The sequence below is a fragment of the Carcharodon carcharias genome, chromosome 23, assembly GCF_017639515.1.
Source record: "Carcharodon carcharias isolate sCarCar2 chromosome 23, sCarCar2.pri, whole genome shotgun sequence".
NCBI lineage: Eukaryota > Metazoa > Chordata > Chondrichthyes > Lamniformes > Lamnidae > Carcharodon > Carcharodon carcharias.
In genome coordinates, this window is record NC_054489.1 from 15315436 (window position 1) to 15334000 (window position 18565).

The 18565-nt window shown below is 44.7% G+C and overlaps 1 protein-coding gene across 3 annotated transcripts in view; it reads right to left on the reverse strand.

The window, feature by feature from the left end:
- znf385c (zinc finger protein 385C) overlaps positions 1-18565 on the reverse strand; it is a 232985-nt gene that overhangs the window by 13234 nt on the left and 201186 nt on the right. For all 3 annotated transcript variants that reach the window (XM_041217487.1, XM_041217489.1, XM_041217488.1), the window contains one exon: positions 2791-3117. In XM_041217487.1, coding sequence (XP_041073421.1) covers positions 2791-3117 — 327 coding nt within the window. The remainder of the gene's footprint in view (positions 1-2790; positions 3118-18565) is intronic.

Genomic DNA, 18565 nt, shown 5'->3' on the forward strand with positions numbered 1-18565 from the left:
TGGTGATTGCATTTCTTTACAAAACAACAATGATTGATTAGCTGTAAAGCACACTGGGACATCCTGAGATAGTTTATTTGTTTTCTTTTCCACACTAGACAAACTAGAAATTATTTCCAATAATAGTAGACAAATGTTTAAATGCATTTACTTGACATCCGTCCACATGCTACTTTAATGGAGGTGTTAAACTGTGTAATTAAATGACCCTGTTAAAACAGTGGATGTAGGAATGACTATGAACATGTTAAGTGCTTGCCTGCGGCTGTTAGCAGTAATAATTTCTGGCTTTCCTTCTTTTGAGAGATCATTTGTTTTGTAGTATTGTATTCAGTTTATTAAACACCTACAAAAATATCCCAACAGACATTCAATCCAATAATTCTATATGATCAATTATACTAGGCTGACAGTCCAGTGCAGCACGGCATTGTTGGAGGTGACGTCTTTTGAAGAGATGTTAATCTGAGGCCATGTCTACTTTCTAAGGTGGATGGAAAATATCCCTGTTTCAAGCTATTTTGAAGAAGAGCAGGAGAATTGTTCCCAGTGTCCTGGTCAATATGTATGCTTCAATCAAAATCACTACCAAAATCAGGTTATCTGATCACATAGCTATTTGCAGGAGACTATTGTGCATAAACTGTTTTACTGTTTCCGGTATTACAATAACGACTACACTTCAAAATACCTATATAACATAGAAACAGAAAATGCTGGAAAAACTCAGCAGGTCTGGCAGCATCTGTGGAGAGAGAAACAGAGTTAACATTTCGAGCCCATGTGACTCTTCTTCAAAATTACTTGATTGGCTGGATAGGGCTTTGAGACAGCTTCAGGTTGTGAAAAGTGCTATATGGAAATGAGGAGAAACTTTTTCTCTCAGAAGGTTGTGAGTCTTTGGAACTTTTTTCCTGAAAAGGCCGTGAAAGCAGAGTCTTTGAATATTTTTAAGGCAGAGGTGGTTAGATTCTTGATAGGCAAGGGTTATCGGGGGTAGGTGGGATGCAGATTTGAGGTTACTAGCAGATCAGCCATGATCTTATTAAATGGCAGAGCAGGTTCGAGGGGCCGAATGGCCTACTCCTGCTCCTTGTTCGTATGTTTGTAAGAAGTGCAAATCTTTCTTTGCTTTGTTTCCGGTTCAGTGGAATTGTCCAGTTCACAGCTTTGGCTTCGCCATTTCACCACACATTTAGGCCTTAATTTCTAAGTAGAAATATTTTCACAAGAGAAACTTGACCTTCTACTTAAGTGAATGAAACTAACAATCTGATTGATCTCTACATACTACACACAATTGTTCCAATCCTCCCTCACCCTTGTCACTAACCACAGCATGGAATGGAAACAGTGTAAAAATGATAGAATCAAGCTACTGCAGATCCTCCAGTGCTGAATCAAAGAGGATCTTGGGATCAGGGACAATGCTATCTTTGGTCAGTAAGATGTCAAATCAACATTAATTCATTCTGTGGTTCTGGTTTTTCCGTGTCTCAGACCTCTTACTCCTCTCTGTGAGTTGGATATTTCTGGTGGTATTTACATGTGCTAGCTGGCATCCATTCAGAGAAATTGTGAATCTTGCTCAATTTGAGTGGGTGATTTAGAAAGTTGGTCAAGGACAGATTTTGAATTCACAATCCAATGACTGGGGCTCTCCATTTGACCAACTGCCATTAATTTATTTTTGCAGCTTTAGGCCCTTATCGCTGCTCTCTTTAAAGTGACGATTCATTTTCCACCTGAAATGTTAATTCTGTCTCTCCCTCCACAGATAATGCCTGACCCATTGTGTGTTACTGGCATTTTCTGTTTTAACTAATTCATTCTCTGATATGGTTCTATGGGAAATGGCAGTATCTAGCCCAAGTAACTAATTCATTGTCTGATTCTAGCACCTGGAATTTTACTGTCTTTTGGGATGAGCTTATGTAAAAACGTGGTCGGCACAATTTTTAATGTACTTTGTAGATTACTACAGTAAATTCAAAAATCCTACTTTCTTGATTCAGTGATTTCTTCAGATTTATAATCCACCCCCTAGCACACTTTCAGGGTCCTCCTCCACTGATGTCTCCAAAAGACTAATAGCAGGATAATCTAGGTTCAAATGTCTGTAATACGCTGTGTGACTACCAGTCAAGTGCTAATATGGGAGGACAATTTGACTTCTCAGGTTCACCTGCCTCCTTCAAGATCAAATGTCCTGTCGACGTGCAATGCACCATCTTTCAGCTGCACAAACTCTTTTTTATATTCATTCATGGGATGTGGGGATTTTTAAAATTCAAATTTCACCATCTGCCATGGTGAGATTTGAACCCAGGTCCCCAGAACATTACCTTGGGTCTAGTGGAATACCCATCCAGTGACAATACCACTCTGCCACCTCCTTCCCTAATGAAGTGCCCCATCTTTCAGCTAGGTGGCATAAAATCTAATGATCAGCTGTCCAAGATCGTGTCTTGAGGATGGCGCACAAAACTCTACCACCGACTTGACATTTTTGGATTAAGAACTAACTGTGGCTGCACAAGAAGCAGGAACGGGAAAGCAGGGGGAAAGGAATAGAAGGTTATGCTGGTAGAGTGAGATGAAGTAAGATGGGAGGAGGCACGTACAGAACAAGAATAACAGCATAGACCAGTTGGACTGAATGGCCTGTTTCAATGCTATAATCTCAATGTAATATACACCTGAATAAAAATCGCTCTGGTAAACATCGCCGACTTTCATTATTGCCGACATAGCTCTGTTTCACAGGTGCCAAGCGGCAAGGACACTCACCATTGTTGTGTGCCTCGAGTTGCGATACGGAGTTCACAGTCACTTTGCAAACCGCGCAGTAGAGCTGCTGTTTCATTTTCTCTCCCTCTTTCTCACTTTCAGGGGCTGAGCTAACGCTGTCGGTGCCCTCACTTCTCATGATCTCCGCGGTGTGTACAACCGAGGTTGCAATGTCATCCTCTGACCTGCCATTAGTGGCTTCTGAACAGGAAAACGTGGCGGATGTCTTGGTGCCAGCAGATTCCATCATAAACACTTTTGATACGTGAACCAGTGAGGTAGAATTACCTTTTGTTTTCTCACCTGTTGGTGTGGTAGGAAAATCCTCTACAAAGCAAACAAAGGACACAATAGGTTGAGGATGTAAAAGCAAAATACTGCGGATGCTGGAAATCTGAAACAAAAACAGAAAATATTGGAAAAACTCAGCAGGTCCAACAGCCTCTGTGGAGAGAAAAACGGAGTTTAAGTTTTGAGTCCCTACGACTCTTTTTCAGAGCTCTGAAGAAGAGTCATACAGACTCGAAACGTTAACTCTGTTTTCTCTCCACAGATGCTGTTAGACCTGCCGAGGTTGAGGATGTGTATCCCTTTACATGTACCTATATTTTTGACAGAGAAGAAAATGCATTTAAATTTAAATTGGATTATTTTCAGGTATTTAATGAATTAATGCAAGGTGGCTTGACTTAAATCATTGTAGATTTATAATCTGCCCCCTCTCTTATCTGTAGGCGTTCCAAAACATGGTAATGTTATTCTCTTGTCCTTATTATAGAATATTGTCTTCTGATTCTGAGCACTGTTAATGTAGAAAAGTAAATTAACTGGAAGAGATTGGTTCTTCAGAAAGTAAATGTCATTCAGACTTCAAAAGCTACAAATTCAATACTGCACTGCAGAATCGTAAAGTCAGCAGCTTCTATTGAAAGCAAGTCTCCCAACCTAAATTACAAGTAGCAATTTCAACACTGATAAATCATGGAACCCATATTAAAATTCTTAAGTTCAAAAGCTTAAATGTAATACCTCAGTTTTTGTTGGCCTTATTGCTCTAAACAAGTTCTAAATAAACTGTGGACTGATGGGTATCAAGGGATAGGCTTTATCCATTCTATTCACATGTCCTGTTCATACAACAACATCAATGAATAACAAATAATTCACCAGGAAATCTGGTGAGGATAAATTTTCCTGGTTCTGGTATGTGGCCACCTGGGACTGGAAAATAAGATGCCACCTTGGCAGGCCTGATTTGTGGGTTTCTGACTTTAAAAAAAACTGGGGTGTTGGAGCTGAAACTGAGGAGGCCAGCTTTTTATTGATTCCTTGATGGGATGTGGAGTCTCGTTGACAAGGCCAGCATTTGTTGTCCATCCCTAATTGCCCTTGAACAGAGTGGCTTGCCAAGCCATTTAAGAGTCAACCACAGCATTGCTGTGGATCTGGAGTTACACATAGGCCAGACCAGGTAAAGATGGCAGATTTCCTTCCCTAAAGAACATTAGTGAACCACGCGGGTTTTTACAACAATCGGTAATAGTTTCATGTTCACCATTACTGGGATTAGCTTTTAATTCCAGACTTTTTTTTAAAGATATTTTTGTTTAAATTCTACCAGCTGCATTCAGATGTGTCCCCAAAGAGTATTACCCTGGGTCTCTGAATTACTGGCCCAGACTGCATCATCCTCCACATTTAAGTTGTTTTAAGTCAGTTTTACATGTTTAGATATCTGTCCCCCACTGATACTTGCAGTTCCTATTAGCTTTGACACAGGTGGAGAAGCTGGAAATTCGGAAGCCGATGTATAACTGAACTGGGAAGAGGAGTTTGTGAGGAGCCAACGAGTGCCGGTGCACAAAAACCCTCAGCTTTTTTACCACATCTGTCACTGCCCCATTTATGTGCAACTGGAAGTTATGAAACTTGGCACCTTCCCAGGAAGAGGTCTTGTGGTGCAGTGGGTAACATCCCAGCCTCTGTGTTGGAAGCTCTGGGCTCAAGTCCCACTCCCAGGACTCGATGGCTATGAAAGGTGCGTTCATAATATGGCCAAACAGGTTGATTATCAACCTGTAAGAGCTTCCGATACGTAGGCAGCAAGAGTGGAAGAATCTTACAGTCAGCTGTGCTTGAGGCGGAGGAGTCCGTCCTCCAACCATGTAGTCCCAGGAAATGAGAGCCATGCAAACAGGCATAAACATGTCCTTCAAGGCCAGGATTTTGCCCTCATTGGGTGGGCTTGGCGAGCGGGAGTGGTCAGGAAGCCGACCGCCGCCAGCGATTGGGCCGTGACCGCGATTTCATGCTGGGTGGGCCAATTAAGGCCTGCCCAGCATGAAACGCATGCTGTAGCTCTCGGTGCTGCCTGTGTGTGAGTGCGTGTGTGTGTGGGGGGGGAATGAGCGGAGAACTTGGTGCACGCACACAGGTGCGCGCAGGGAAAGCTCCCTGAGGGACTGAGCTGCCTCAGGGAGCTGAAGAATTTTAAAATGTTATAAAACACGTCCCCTCATATGACTCTGACACATGAGCAGGGACATGTTATGAATGAAATTTATACACTTAAAAATTTATTTTTATTTGCTGTTGGAAACCTCATCCTGCCCGTGGATGAGGTTTCCTAAAAATTCCAAAGGCCACTTGGCGTTATCGCCTGCCCACCAACTGTAAGGCTGGATGGGCATTGAAAATTTATAACTTTTATGACCTTTCATAGGCCTTTCAATTGTCGGCGAGTGTGCTGCCAACTCCCAATGGCGCCCACCAACTGAAATATCATGCGAGTGTGCAATGACCTCAGGACACTCGCCCGACATCATCGTGTGTCATTTTACACTCATTCGGGCATGCGCCTGTCCAATGAGTGAAACATTCTGGCCCACGTGTCTCTAGGTGTGGGAAGCCTTTAAGTCTTCCTGGTAGAATGGCTCATAGAAGACTGGACATTGTGACCATTCAGAGCTTTGCTTTTTTTTGGGGGGGAAAAATTGAAGAACTAAATTATTGAGCAAAGAGTACACACAAATTGTTTAGATTTTTAAACTTTTAATACATTTTTATATTGATGGGGGTTCACCATCCTGTCATCGTAGCTGTTATTTAATAGATCTGTTTCAAATCATTTGTGAATATTCTCAGAAATAAACATCTGGATTCTGATTTTAAACCTGCTTATTCCAGACCCGTCGTCGCTTTGTCAAAACAGCTGTGGAGAGATGAAACATGAAAATCTTAGCGGGGGGGGGTGTGGAAAGGCAGGCAGAAAATCAATTATCGCTAAAACCTTTAAACAGCTTCATATTACATTTTATGGTGCCATTCTTTGCTGCAGTATTTCAGCAAAGATTCAGAAAGTGCCAGAATGTTTATGTGGTGTAATAAGAGACAATTTATTATTTGCTACCTCTCAAGCAAAATGTAAATTTCATTTTCAATTTAGTTGCACATTGCAAGTCCAATTTCATACCAGGTGTGATGTTATATATCACTCCATGCAGATAAATGTTCTCCGCAATTATGTGCAAATGATCTTGTGTATTTTGATGTGCAATAAAAATATTAAGTATGTAAAATCCATGGGAGTGATTGTCATGTTTCCTCTCGAGTGGACCAGCTTACAGCTGGCTTTCGGGAGTACAGGAGCGTTTAGAGGATTGAGCAATCACATTTACCCCCATCTGCCATTCTGAAAACCAACATGAGGTTAAAACCAGGGATCGTACAAGCTATTAAGAAGGCACGTATTTGTGCGCAGGTTCTGTGCAGTTTGATGTCTTTTTAAATGACTAAACATAACATTAAATTGATTACTTAGGACTTCAGGTTTTTCAGTTAGACTTGGCACGTCATGTGCAACAGAAGTCTGTTTCCAGGCAAATGAAAAGGGCTTTTAAAAATCTACCCAATTATGGCCCTGGCATGAGCTCTAAGTAGCACGGCGATCATTCTGGCATTGTAATCATCCTGCTGCACTTGGAATGAACTGTGCATCTTGTCCACCACTATTTTAGCCTTTCTGGGCTAGGGTGATTGAATTTGCTATCGCAAAATAAAAGATGAATGAGAGGGGACATGATTCAAATTTTAAAATATTGAAAGGCAGGGATAATGTGGATACAGGATAGCCAAGTTATATTGTCAACTGTGGCTCAGTTGGTAGTGCTCTCATCTCCAAGTCTGAAGGTGGGGGTTCAAGTCCCAGTCCAGGACTTAAGCACAAGCATCAAGGCTGATACTCTCCTGTACTATTGAGTGAATGATGCAATGTGTGAGGTGCTGAAATATTAAACTGAGGATTCATCTCTGTCCTTTCAGATGAACATGGTGATGTTTCAATGATGAGCGTTGGAGTTATCCCTGGTGTCCTGCCCAACATTTATCCCTCATTTAAAAAGGAATAGATATGACCTAGACATTATCACATTGCTGTTTGTGGGATGTGCGGTTTGCAAATCCGCTACTGCTTTCCCTACATTTCAACAGTAACTACACTTTGAAAGTATTTCATTAGCTATTTTTTCCCCATTCTTGTGATTTGAGTGTCACTACCATGGCCAACATGTGTTGCTCGTCCCTAATTGCCCTTGAGAAGGTGGTGATGAACTGTCCTCCTGAAGCGCTGCAGTCCATGTGGTGTAGGTACACCCACAGTGCTGTCCGGGTGGGAATTCCAGGATTTTGACCCAGCGACAATGAACGAATGGCGATATCATTCCAAGTCAGGATAGCTTGTGGCTTTGAGGGGGAACTTGCAGTTGGTGGTGTTCCCTTGCGTCTACTGCCCTTACCCTTCTAGATGGTAGAGATCCCGGGTTTAGAAGGTGCTGTCAAAGGAGTCTTGGCGAGTTACTACAGTACAACTTGTAGGTGATACACACTGCAGCCACTGTGCACTGGTGGGGGAGGGTGCTTAGAATCTGTAAGATACTGTGCAGGCTACTTGCAAAGATACCGCACATACATGACTGTGCAAGAAAACTTAAAGGTAGTGTGCATTGAAATGGACAGGCTGCACACAACGGAATAAAATTTGGAGGCTCATTACTCTGCACCATGTACAACTTTCAAATCAGGAGTCTGATGGCATATTCACTACTTAGCCACAACAATACTCAAGAGACTCAATACTATCCAGAACAGAACAGTTTGCTTGATCAGCGTCCCTGTGACTCGAGTCAATATCCGGCCCATCAGCGTCTGCCCTATATATGATCAATAGGATGCACTATTGCATGTCGCCTAGGATTCTTCAATAGCTCTTCCCTCCCAATTGCAACAACTAGCATCAAAAGTGACAAGAGCAATTGTGGGAACACCTTCACCTCCAAATTCCCCTCAAGTCATATACTGCCTTCACTTGGTCAGATGGCTTCACTTCTTGGTTGTCACTGGTTCAATATCCTAAAATTCCCTATAAACCTGTACAATCTGCCATCAGCTGTCTTGTGTTGATTCAATATCAGCAAAGTCATTCATGTTATAGCTCATACAGCTTTCATCAGTATGTAATGTTTACCATCCCATGACATTGCATTTAACAGTCATCTTATTACCTGATAGAATTGAGAAGTATAACAAATAGCAAAGAGAAGTATAGTAGAGAGATGGGGTAAGACATGCTAGATTATTAACTGATGTTACTCTGTTTACACACGTTTTATGAATTCATTATTAACATAGAGGCTTGATTCCAGCTATTTCCTTGTTACTCGGGATTTATTTATCTTTTTGCAGTTCATCATTTTGTCACTCCCTGTTCCACACTTATCCAGATACATTACTCTATTTCTAGCAACACTTTTCTACTTATACTCTGTTCAATACAAATAGAGACGGGCAGGAGGAGATGCTACATTACTGTTCAGCAGGCCAAGCCTTTAAAAAAGGTTCTTTCATGAAAGTATGTGGCTCCTTTGGGAGACTTACAGAATGTTGTATCAGTTTCTTTCCAAACATAATAATGAATCCAAATCTTTGGCTAATAAGTGTTGCCATCTCTAGACTTATAGAGCTGTCCTTCTTAAAACAATATTTAAAAAGCACAGTAAATGCATGTTTTATTTTGCAATCTAAATGTAATTGAAATTCAATTTGGGCTTTAAAATGAAATGGATGCTATTGTGTTGGTCCACGTCCTATCCAATATTCAATTCCAAAGACTTGAACAGCAGGAATATCAGGTGGGGCGTATAACAGTTAACAAATGTCACACTGCCCTTTTTGTGACCCGCCCATGTCGAATTTCATTCCCAATCCTCTTTTGTTATTCTTTCCAATTCATGAAATCAACTCCTAACAGTGTTCAAATTCATTCCTGATTGTCTTAACGGGGTGAATTTTATGTTTGGAAATCGGGTGCGCTTCCCACCCACCCCCAACCTCCATAACGCTTACGTGAAATCCAGCCCTTTCATAAAGTCTGGTCACCAACCTGAGGTCATCTTGCTGGCCTCTGGTAATACGGAAGTCAGCAGGCGCCAAAATTGGCAGCTTGGCCGCCATTTTTAAGGCCGCCATTTTTAAGAAACTAATTAAGTTTGTCGACAACGCAATCGTCTGCAATTTTATGTTGCCTGCTATATTTTTCAGTCGTTGGATCTAGAAAGGTTCGGGAGTCTTTTACACCATCTAAAACGACGAGGCACAAGGACAGCAGACAAGGCTTGCCACCAAGACAGTATTTGAATGTACCAGCAGATTCTGCTGGGGGAGGTGGCAACCTTTATTGACAGTGATTTTAATATCTCTGTTGCACCCTTCAAAATGATGAATAAAGACCGATTCTGAGAGTAGGGGTCTTTACAATTCTAGCCGTGACTGTGGCATTATCTCTCTGCTGCATGACAAACCGGCCTGCAGTGCTGATTCTCAGAACCCTCACACCATGGTGTTAATCATATTACAATGTGAATGTAGCTGCTATACAAAATCAACACTGCATTATTTATTCTATGAACTCAAGTTCCAGGAGCTTTCTGTAGTGGGGCATTTAAAAACAGGCATGAGAAAGGTGCCCTGACAATAACTGCGAGTTTGGAAAGGAGCAAGGGGAAGGGTTTGTGGCCGGGAAGTAAGCTTCCCACGCAGCTATAATTGGTGCTAATTGGCTGCAACATGCTTTATCTGGTGTGTATAAAAGGCGGGGGTGGGAATCAGTGGATCGCACGCTTCGGGGTCGGCCTCCTTCACCCTGCTGAAAAATGTAAAATTCACCCACTATCTCCAGCTGTGATTGTGAGAAATGGCTCCATAAATTATCTTGCATATAAAGCAATGGTCTTTGACATAGGCATCTCTGATGTGACACCAAACCCAAAATCTGGGTAATAAACAAGAAAAATCTGAGGCGATAAGAATCACTGTCTGCCTTTCTGTGCCTTCACTGGAGTATTTCTTAGTATCGTTTGCACTGGTGGACTGTACCAACTCCTTATGTTACACTTATCCTATTCCATCACACTACCTAACCATGTTCTCCTTTGCTTGTTCCTTGAATTAACACTTTATTAGACAATGACTTTCTCCAATTTCCCCAAATAATGTGAACATAGTTGGCAAGCTCAGTTGCGACTACCCCTGTAGCCAACACAGTACCTGTTGGTTCCCAGTTGTCACAGGCAAGGTGATGATCCCTTTAAGTGAAGGTCAGCATTTAGAACCATAGAAAAGTTACAGCACAGAAGGAGGCCATTTGGCCCACCTTGTCCATGCCAGCCACACCCAGGTGCCTTTTCTAATCCCACCTTCCTGCACCCGGCCCATAGCCCTGCAGCTTACAGCACTTTAGGTGCAGATCCAGGTACTTTTTAAAAGAGTTTAGAGTTTCTGCCTCTACCACCAACTTGGGCAGCGAATTCCAGACACCCACTACCCTCTGCATAAAAAAGTTCTTCCTCATGTCCCCGATACACCTTCTGCCACTTATCTTGAATCTATGTCCCCTGGTTCTAGAATTCTCCATCAAGGGAAACAATTTTATCCTGTCCACTCTATCTATTCCCCTCATAATTTTGTACACATCAGCCAAGTCACCTCTCAGCCTTCTTTGTTCTCAGGAAAATAACCCCAACCTATCCAATCTCTCCTCATAGCTACACTTTTCTAACCCTGGCAACAATCTTGTAAACCTCCTCTGCACTCTCTCCAGAGCTATTACGTCCTTCCTGTAATGTGGTGACCAGAACTGCACACAATACTCCAGTTGTGGCCTCACCAGTGTTTTATACAATTCTAACATTATATCCTTACTTTTATATTCTATACCAATGCCAATGAAGGAGAGCATTCCATATGCCTTCTTTACAACCTGGTCTACTTGAACTGCTGCCTTCAGGGACCTGTGTACTTGAATGCCAAGATCTCTCACTTCATCTACCCCTCTTAATATATTCCCATTTATTTTGTAATCCCTGTAACTGTTTGACCTCCCTAAATGTATGACCTCACACTTCTCTATGTTAAAATCCATCTAACACTTTACTGACCACTCCACTAACCCATCTATATCGTTTTGGAGATTATGGCTATCCTCTACACTATCCACTACTCGGCCAATCTTTGTGCCATCTGCAAATTTCCCCTTCGTGTCCCCCACGTTCACGTCCAAATTGTTAATATATAATACAAACAGCAAGGGTCCCAACACCGAGCCCTGTGGAACACCACTTGAGACAACTTTCCATTCGCAAGGGCATCCATCGACCATTACCCTTTGTTTCCTGTTACAAAGCCAACCTTTTATTCAGTTTGCCACGTTACCCTGAATCCCATGGGCTTTTACTTTCCTGCCCAATTTGCCATGTGGGACCTTGTCAAATGCCTTGCTAAAATCCATGTACACAACATCCACTGCACTACCTTTATCAATCCTTCTTGTCACTTCCTCAAAGAATTCAATCAAATGTGTGAGGCAAGACCTTCCTTTAACAAATCCATGCTGACCATCCCTGACTAGTCCATGCCTTTCCACATGACAAATAATCCTATTTAACAAACACTCATTATTTTTGATCAGAAACGGTTTCCTTATTGCAGAGATGGGACACTGTGTTTGATGTACATTAAACAACATCCCCTCATGAATGCCAGTGGGGTTATACTGGCTGATCTCTTCTGAGGGTTAGAGAACTTTGCAAGGGCAGTGCACACATACTATCAGGTACTGTGTATGAAAACATTCCTGCCTATGTCCAATGCTGTTCCAGTTAACCAGGGCAGTCAGTATGACCCAGGTGAGGGAAGGGAAATGGGATTTGTGGTAAGCATCAGGGCAGTTTAAAAGCACGTCAAGAGACATCGCAGAAAAAAGCAGCTACATTGAATGTGATGGAGCTGACACAGCTTGGCATCGAGACTTATATACCCAAACAGTGCTGTGGTACCAACTTAAGTTGATTCAATTAAAGGCACAAACTCTTCAGGGCTATCCTAGAGTAACCAGGAATTAAAAATTAATCTCCAGGACACTGCTGTGAGCAAACCCAGGAGAAAAATAACAGGAACATTACAAAAGCTGCCAGCTCTTTTATTTCTGAACACATTTGTCTGTTAGTTATACTTTTAAAAAATAGGATTTGACAGTCAAGGATCATCCAATTTAGTGTTAAAGAGCCTGTTCCCTTTCCAATTGGCAAGAGAAGATGTGCTAGAATTTTTAAGGTCCCTTGGGAACAGGGTAGTAGGCATGGGGGCTATGAAATTGGGTACAATAGCAGTGGCACCATACCCACTGCCTACCCACCCACCCCCAACTCCTTGCAATTTTTCCAGCAATGGGGGAGGCTGGGGCGAGGTAAAGGCCTCTTCCCACTGCTGTTGGGATTCTACCCATGACAGGGGAAACCAGTGCCAAGTGTTCAGCCCACCTGGCAATTTGGGAGACTGTGGCTGGGTTAGGGAGGGTGCCGCCTTTTCGGGTCCCCTGTGCCTGTCAGAGGCCCCCCCACTGAGGTCATTCTCCTCACTGGGTTTTTCCTACCCTGTTGTCCTGAAGACTCTGGAACCGCCCCCCACCCACCGCCCAGCCTCAATTAAAACTTTATTGTATGGGCTTCAAGCCAAAGTTATGCTGCTGCACGCAGAAATTTGGCAAGAAAATCCTGGCTGACTAAGATGGCCAAGTGCGTGGAGGTGAGGGAATTAGTTTAACATTGTTATAACTTCAAGAGAAGTCGACTCAAAGAAAAATATATCAACTAGACCCATGTTGCCAGTGTAATGTATTTGATTGAGAGATTTTGATGGGAGACTGGCAATGCTCCCTTATTCTTAGTCTTGATATGTCAACAAGACATGGAAAAAATTGTATGTATCAGAACTTTATTGTTTTTTTGCTATTTTTGAAGTTGACTTTCTGCTGAACTGAAAAAAAATGGCTATTACAAGTCACATGACCACACGACTGGCCTTGGTTCTGGAAGCTGCCAAAAGGAGTTACAAGAACAAAAGAATCTTCCTCTCATCGTCGTGGAATCTCAACCAAACTGTAAGAACTTCATAATTACAAAACCAGGGGACTTGCAGATCGAAACTGGTTATTCCTGTAGAGTTGTTAAAGGACCCATCTCACACCTGGGACTGTCCAGGCCCTTTTCAAAAGGGGACCATTGAGGGGACAATGGATGTCATTTGCATCTTGATAACCTTACCCCTCAAGTGGAGTCAGAGGGTTTGCCTAGACAATGGCTTCCCACCACAAGAATGGATGGTAACTCTTTCAAAAGCTAATGACTGGGACATCATCAGTTCTGAAACTACACTTCCAGACAATAAACATCCCTTTTGACATCATTGTGGAGAAAGAAGGTCACGTGGCTCGAGTGACCATTTTGAAATCTCTATATTCCTTTGAGAAACGAGAAACCCTCAGTCCGCTGTTTTACACCAACTGGAAAGAGCCCCAGCTGCTCCTGGCCGAGCAAACAGCTGGCAACCATCTCTCAATTCCTCCAAGCCTGTTTCATTTTTAGAAGTCACTGATCATCGCCTGCCAAGCAGTCTAAGCACAGAAACTCCATCACGCTGCATCGTCATTCGTTTCAAGGACTCTCCTGTTGTTGTCTTCAACAAGAAACTCATCTGGGTTAAACTCTGCCATGAAGGACATGCTCTCTGGACTTTGACTTCACGGACTTGGGAAATCATGTGAACTCATATTTATTTCTGTAGCTCTTTTACTGTTGTTGCCCATCGCTGTAAATCTTCCATCTTTCCTAACCCTTACTGTTTACATGCGTGTATGTGTGTGTGTGTGTGTGTGTATGTGTGGTTTCAAATACCAGCTCCCCAACCGTCACCCCACCGCAACACCTCTCCCCCACCCCCCACCCCACCTCCTCCCGGCTTTGAATGTGAACAAACTAACCTTTCGAGTTAATCGTAATGTGAGTTTGCTGTGAGTGGTTATCAAATTGGATCACACAAACTGAGGATTTGGGGAAACACGCCACAGCCTACTTTAAAAATAATTCAAAACACCTCTGTTTATGGACACACAGGGAGAGGATAAAGAAGCTCAGTTTCTCTCTCTCCTGTTTGTAACAACCTCAAAGGAATCACTCGTCTCTCTGGCTTTACTGCCACCTACACGGAGGTGAGAAGCTGGGTGATTGGAGGATAAATAAAAAAAGAACAAATCGGGAGTTAATGAAGGCGAGAAAAAAAAACTCACAACTTGTCTGGCTGCTAATTCTAAATCATAACAGATCAGCTCCTAAACTAGAATTTCCTTGGAGTTGTATCCACTCTATTACCATAACCTCACCAGAGACAAAGCCTCTTTACATGTGGATAACAATAGTTCAATCGTTCTTAATGAATTTATTGTGATGTTTACATTCTAAAAGAGATCTGGAATTATCCTATTAGATATTGGAAATTGATTGATAATCAGAAGTATCAGACATCCACCGGAGTCACCAATCCGGCCTGGAGGAGGCGGCAGCGACAGTCAGTGCCACCAGAGCACAGAGGTGGTCATCCATCCAGTACAGCAAGAGGATGAATGATCTCATCCATTCCACCGTGACAAGTCAACCACCTCATCACTCTCAACTCACACATTCCCAAACCCATCGCACATCCACAGGGATCTCACACCTCAAAGGGACAACACCACTAACTCTCACACACACCCTCACATCTCCATCAGGCTCATACCCTCTGGAGCTCACACCCTCATCTTGTCCTTGGCTCCACTCACCACAGAAACATTCCATGCATCCTTATCATCTGCTGTGCCGTGTGTCCTGCTCACACTCTCCCCATCTGTTTGCGTGCAGGAGAAGCTGGATCACAATAGCAAGGGGGGTGGGTCCCAGACCAGGGGGTGGAGTGGCCCACATTAGGCCCCACACTCACTTTGAGGAGTGTGCCATCGTGCTGGCTGGTGAGGATGTGGACCATGCCTGCGGTGACAATGAGGTCATCAGTGAACACCCACATGAGGATCCTGCACCACATCATTCCTCTCTCAATACAACTGAGTGCTCTCTCTCCTGCTTTTGACTCTGCTGCCATGCACCAATTATCTCTACTTTGGTTCACAGGGAGCTCTGCCGAATGACCGACACCCTCAGCCAGCCAGTCCCTCAGCTCCATCCACATCCTCACCTCCAGCCAAGAGGACACCTCCTCCATTGAAGAGCTGGGAATAAGCAGCCTGGAAGACCCATCACAACGCTTACCCACACCCTCCACCAGCGCAGAGACACACACCTCGGTGGGACCTAGATCTAGAGCAGGCTCGGGTTCACAATCTGGTGGTCACCCATGGACACGTGTCCGCAGCAGGAGGAGGCAGGTTCAGCTGAGCTCCCTGGCATTCAGAGAACTGCCCGGGGAAGAGGCATCTGTCAGGTCCGAGTCAAATGACGAGCCTTTGGATTTAGCCTTCCAATTCATTGTGGAGAGCCAGCAGAAGGTGGGGAACATGAAGCAGAGCTGTTGGAAGCCCTCGATAGAGTGGCATGCGAGTTAGAGGAGTGTTTTCGCCTGCTGTCTGATGAAGTGGTGCCCACATGTATGCGCATGAAGGTCTCCATGGGAAGGATGGTGGACGCCATGGAGACCCTGGTCCAGCAGAAAGTGGAAATGCACACAGACTTGTACTCTATTGCAGTAACCATGGGTGAGTTCCTACACTGGCAATGTGAGGGGAAATGGGGTACCTCAACGTCCCCCCAGGTGCTCCATCCCCTCAAGGAGTCAGGCCAGGATCCTCGGGCACTTGAACAGAGAAAGTGTGGCAGCTGGACACCCCTGGGTCATCCACTTAGGAATCTCAGAGGCTGTCCACTCCCTCTGAGTCCCCTTTGCCTGTGATCCCCTCAACTCGTCCCCTGTCACCACAGAGGGAGCAGCTGGCCCACAGGAGGACAGCGAAAGAGCTGGGGCCCTAAGTGCCTCAACTCTCCAGAGGATGTGTGCCAAAGCCGTCAAAAGGCAACAGGGCCAATCATTGCACAAGCTATTTCCACCCCTGCTGTGGATGTCAGGGCAGCACCTAGAAGAAATGGTAGGTCTAGAAAAATTAAGAAATTTTGATCACGTGGTTGCACGGGTTGTCACTTCCTCATCTGAAAATATATTCACTTTCACTGAATACTGCATAATGTTGTCTTTCAGCTTCATTTACAGGCTTCACAAGTGCTCCCCCTGCGATCCCCCCCTCCCCCCCCCCACCCCCCACCATTAGCAGTTCCGCTGCACTTAGACGGACCAGGAGTGAATCTGGAGGGAGAAGTATGTGTGTGGGAGGGCCTTTCAGAGCCTCGTGCAAACACTCAACCACACACGCAGAACCTTCATCTCACTCCTGAGCATTTTCAATGCTGCCTGTTGGAGTCTCTTTCATTTGTCCATGTGAGCCAACCTGCATCTCACCCACCCACTGATCGCACTCTCTTACAGCATCTGTGTCTGTCCAACACGAGGCTCCATCACTTTCGATTTGCACAGCATGGTAGTCGTTAAGCTTTTGATAAGCCCCCCTGTCCCTCCCCTCCTCCAGTCACCCATTTCCTTTCCTCCATCACATTCGACACCCCCCGACATCACCTTCTCCCTCCCCACCATTAGCCTACAGCCCAAAACCTTCTCAGTCACGAAGGTCCAGGTGAACGTGCACGTTCCTTACCTTCCTGAAAATGCCACCCTCATCCACATTGACCTCCCCGCCCTCCGCCTTCCCATCCCCAGGGTCCATGTTTGCCTCCATGGCCTTACCAACCATGCTTGTCACCCCTTCTACTGGTATCAATGCACCCTCACCCTCCTAACCTATTGGCTCCCTCTGACCCTCTCACACCCACCCTTCCATCCTATCACGCACCCCTCAGTTCTGCCACATTGAATCCACAGACACCTCCCTTGCGCATACAACTGGACATTCCACCCCTCCCCCTTACATCTTCCTCCCCTCCTTATACCCCCCCCTTAATCCTTCCTCCTCCTACATCTTCCCCCCTCTGTACAACCCCTCCTTACACCTTCCTCCCCCTTACATCTTCCTCCGCTTCCAACATCAACCCCCCAACACCTTAGACCCCCCAAATTCAAATCTCCTGAAATCTTCCCCCCTCCCAACCTCACCCCCAATTGTAACACCCTCGCCCCCCCACAAACCTTACCCCAACCAGTGCGCTTTCCTCTCCCACTCACACCTATACATTTCTCACCCCCCAACCCTGCTTCATCACTCATCTGTACCTGCCCATGGCGATGACCCTGGAAGATGGTGTGAGTCCATGGCGATGACCCTGGAGGATGGTGCGAGTCCATGGCGATGACCCTGGAGGATGGTGCGAACCCATGGCGATGACCCTGGAAGATGGTGCGAGTCCATGGCGATGACTCTGGAGGATGGTGCGAGCCCATGGCGATGACCTTGGAGGATGGTGCGAGCCCATGGCGATGACCCTGGAAGATGGTGCCAGCCCATGGCGATGACCCTGGAAGATGGTGCCAGCCCATGGCGATGACCCCGAAATCACAAAGCAAGTCCAAACATCGGCTAAATCTATGAAAATCCGAAGCCTCAGCGAAGTTCTGGCTGCTGCATGGAGACCTCCTGCCTTCGGAGAGCTGCTTCGCGACAGAACCAAAGCATGAGGATCCACTCATCGTGAGTTGCACGTGTTCCTCCAGGGTCCAGTAGCTGTAGGACTTCAGCATCTTCTTTGCCTTGGGTGTCCACTTTGTGAGCAAGGCCCTAAAGGTAAGTCCCGAATTCTGCAAGCCAGGCTTGTCCCGATGTGTTCTGGACCGGTGTGTTTTCCCGCTGGTGTGATGGTTAATTGGGCGTGGGGGGATGAGTCTGATCGGGCCCCACCTTGTATCCCATTAGCGGGATGCAAATCAAGTTCGCACTGATTCGCGATCAGTCATGGCGGACACCATCGGATGATCCTGCTGTGATTTCACGTCAGTGTGAAACCGAGTTCTGCCCCTCCTGCCGACTTCTCCCCCGGCCCACTATGATGCAAGCCACAAACAGGAGTGGAAAATTCCACTAATGTATTTTGAGGTGGTCTTGCTCCTCTTACTCAACTACATCCTGGCACCAGATAGCTAAACTGACACTCGCATGTTGATATGCCCCAAATCTAATTTGCATCAATGTGGAAATGATATGGCAGCCTTGGGGCAATAGTGATAGACTGGAGGGCCAATGTTGTGTTGCTAGTAAAGACTGGAAAGCAATGGACACAGTGTCTGATATATTGAAACTTCTATAGTCTGTGAAAGTTGTAGCACTAAGTATTTAACTGAA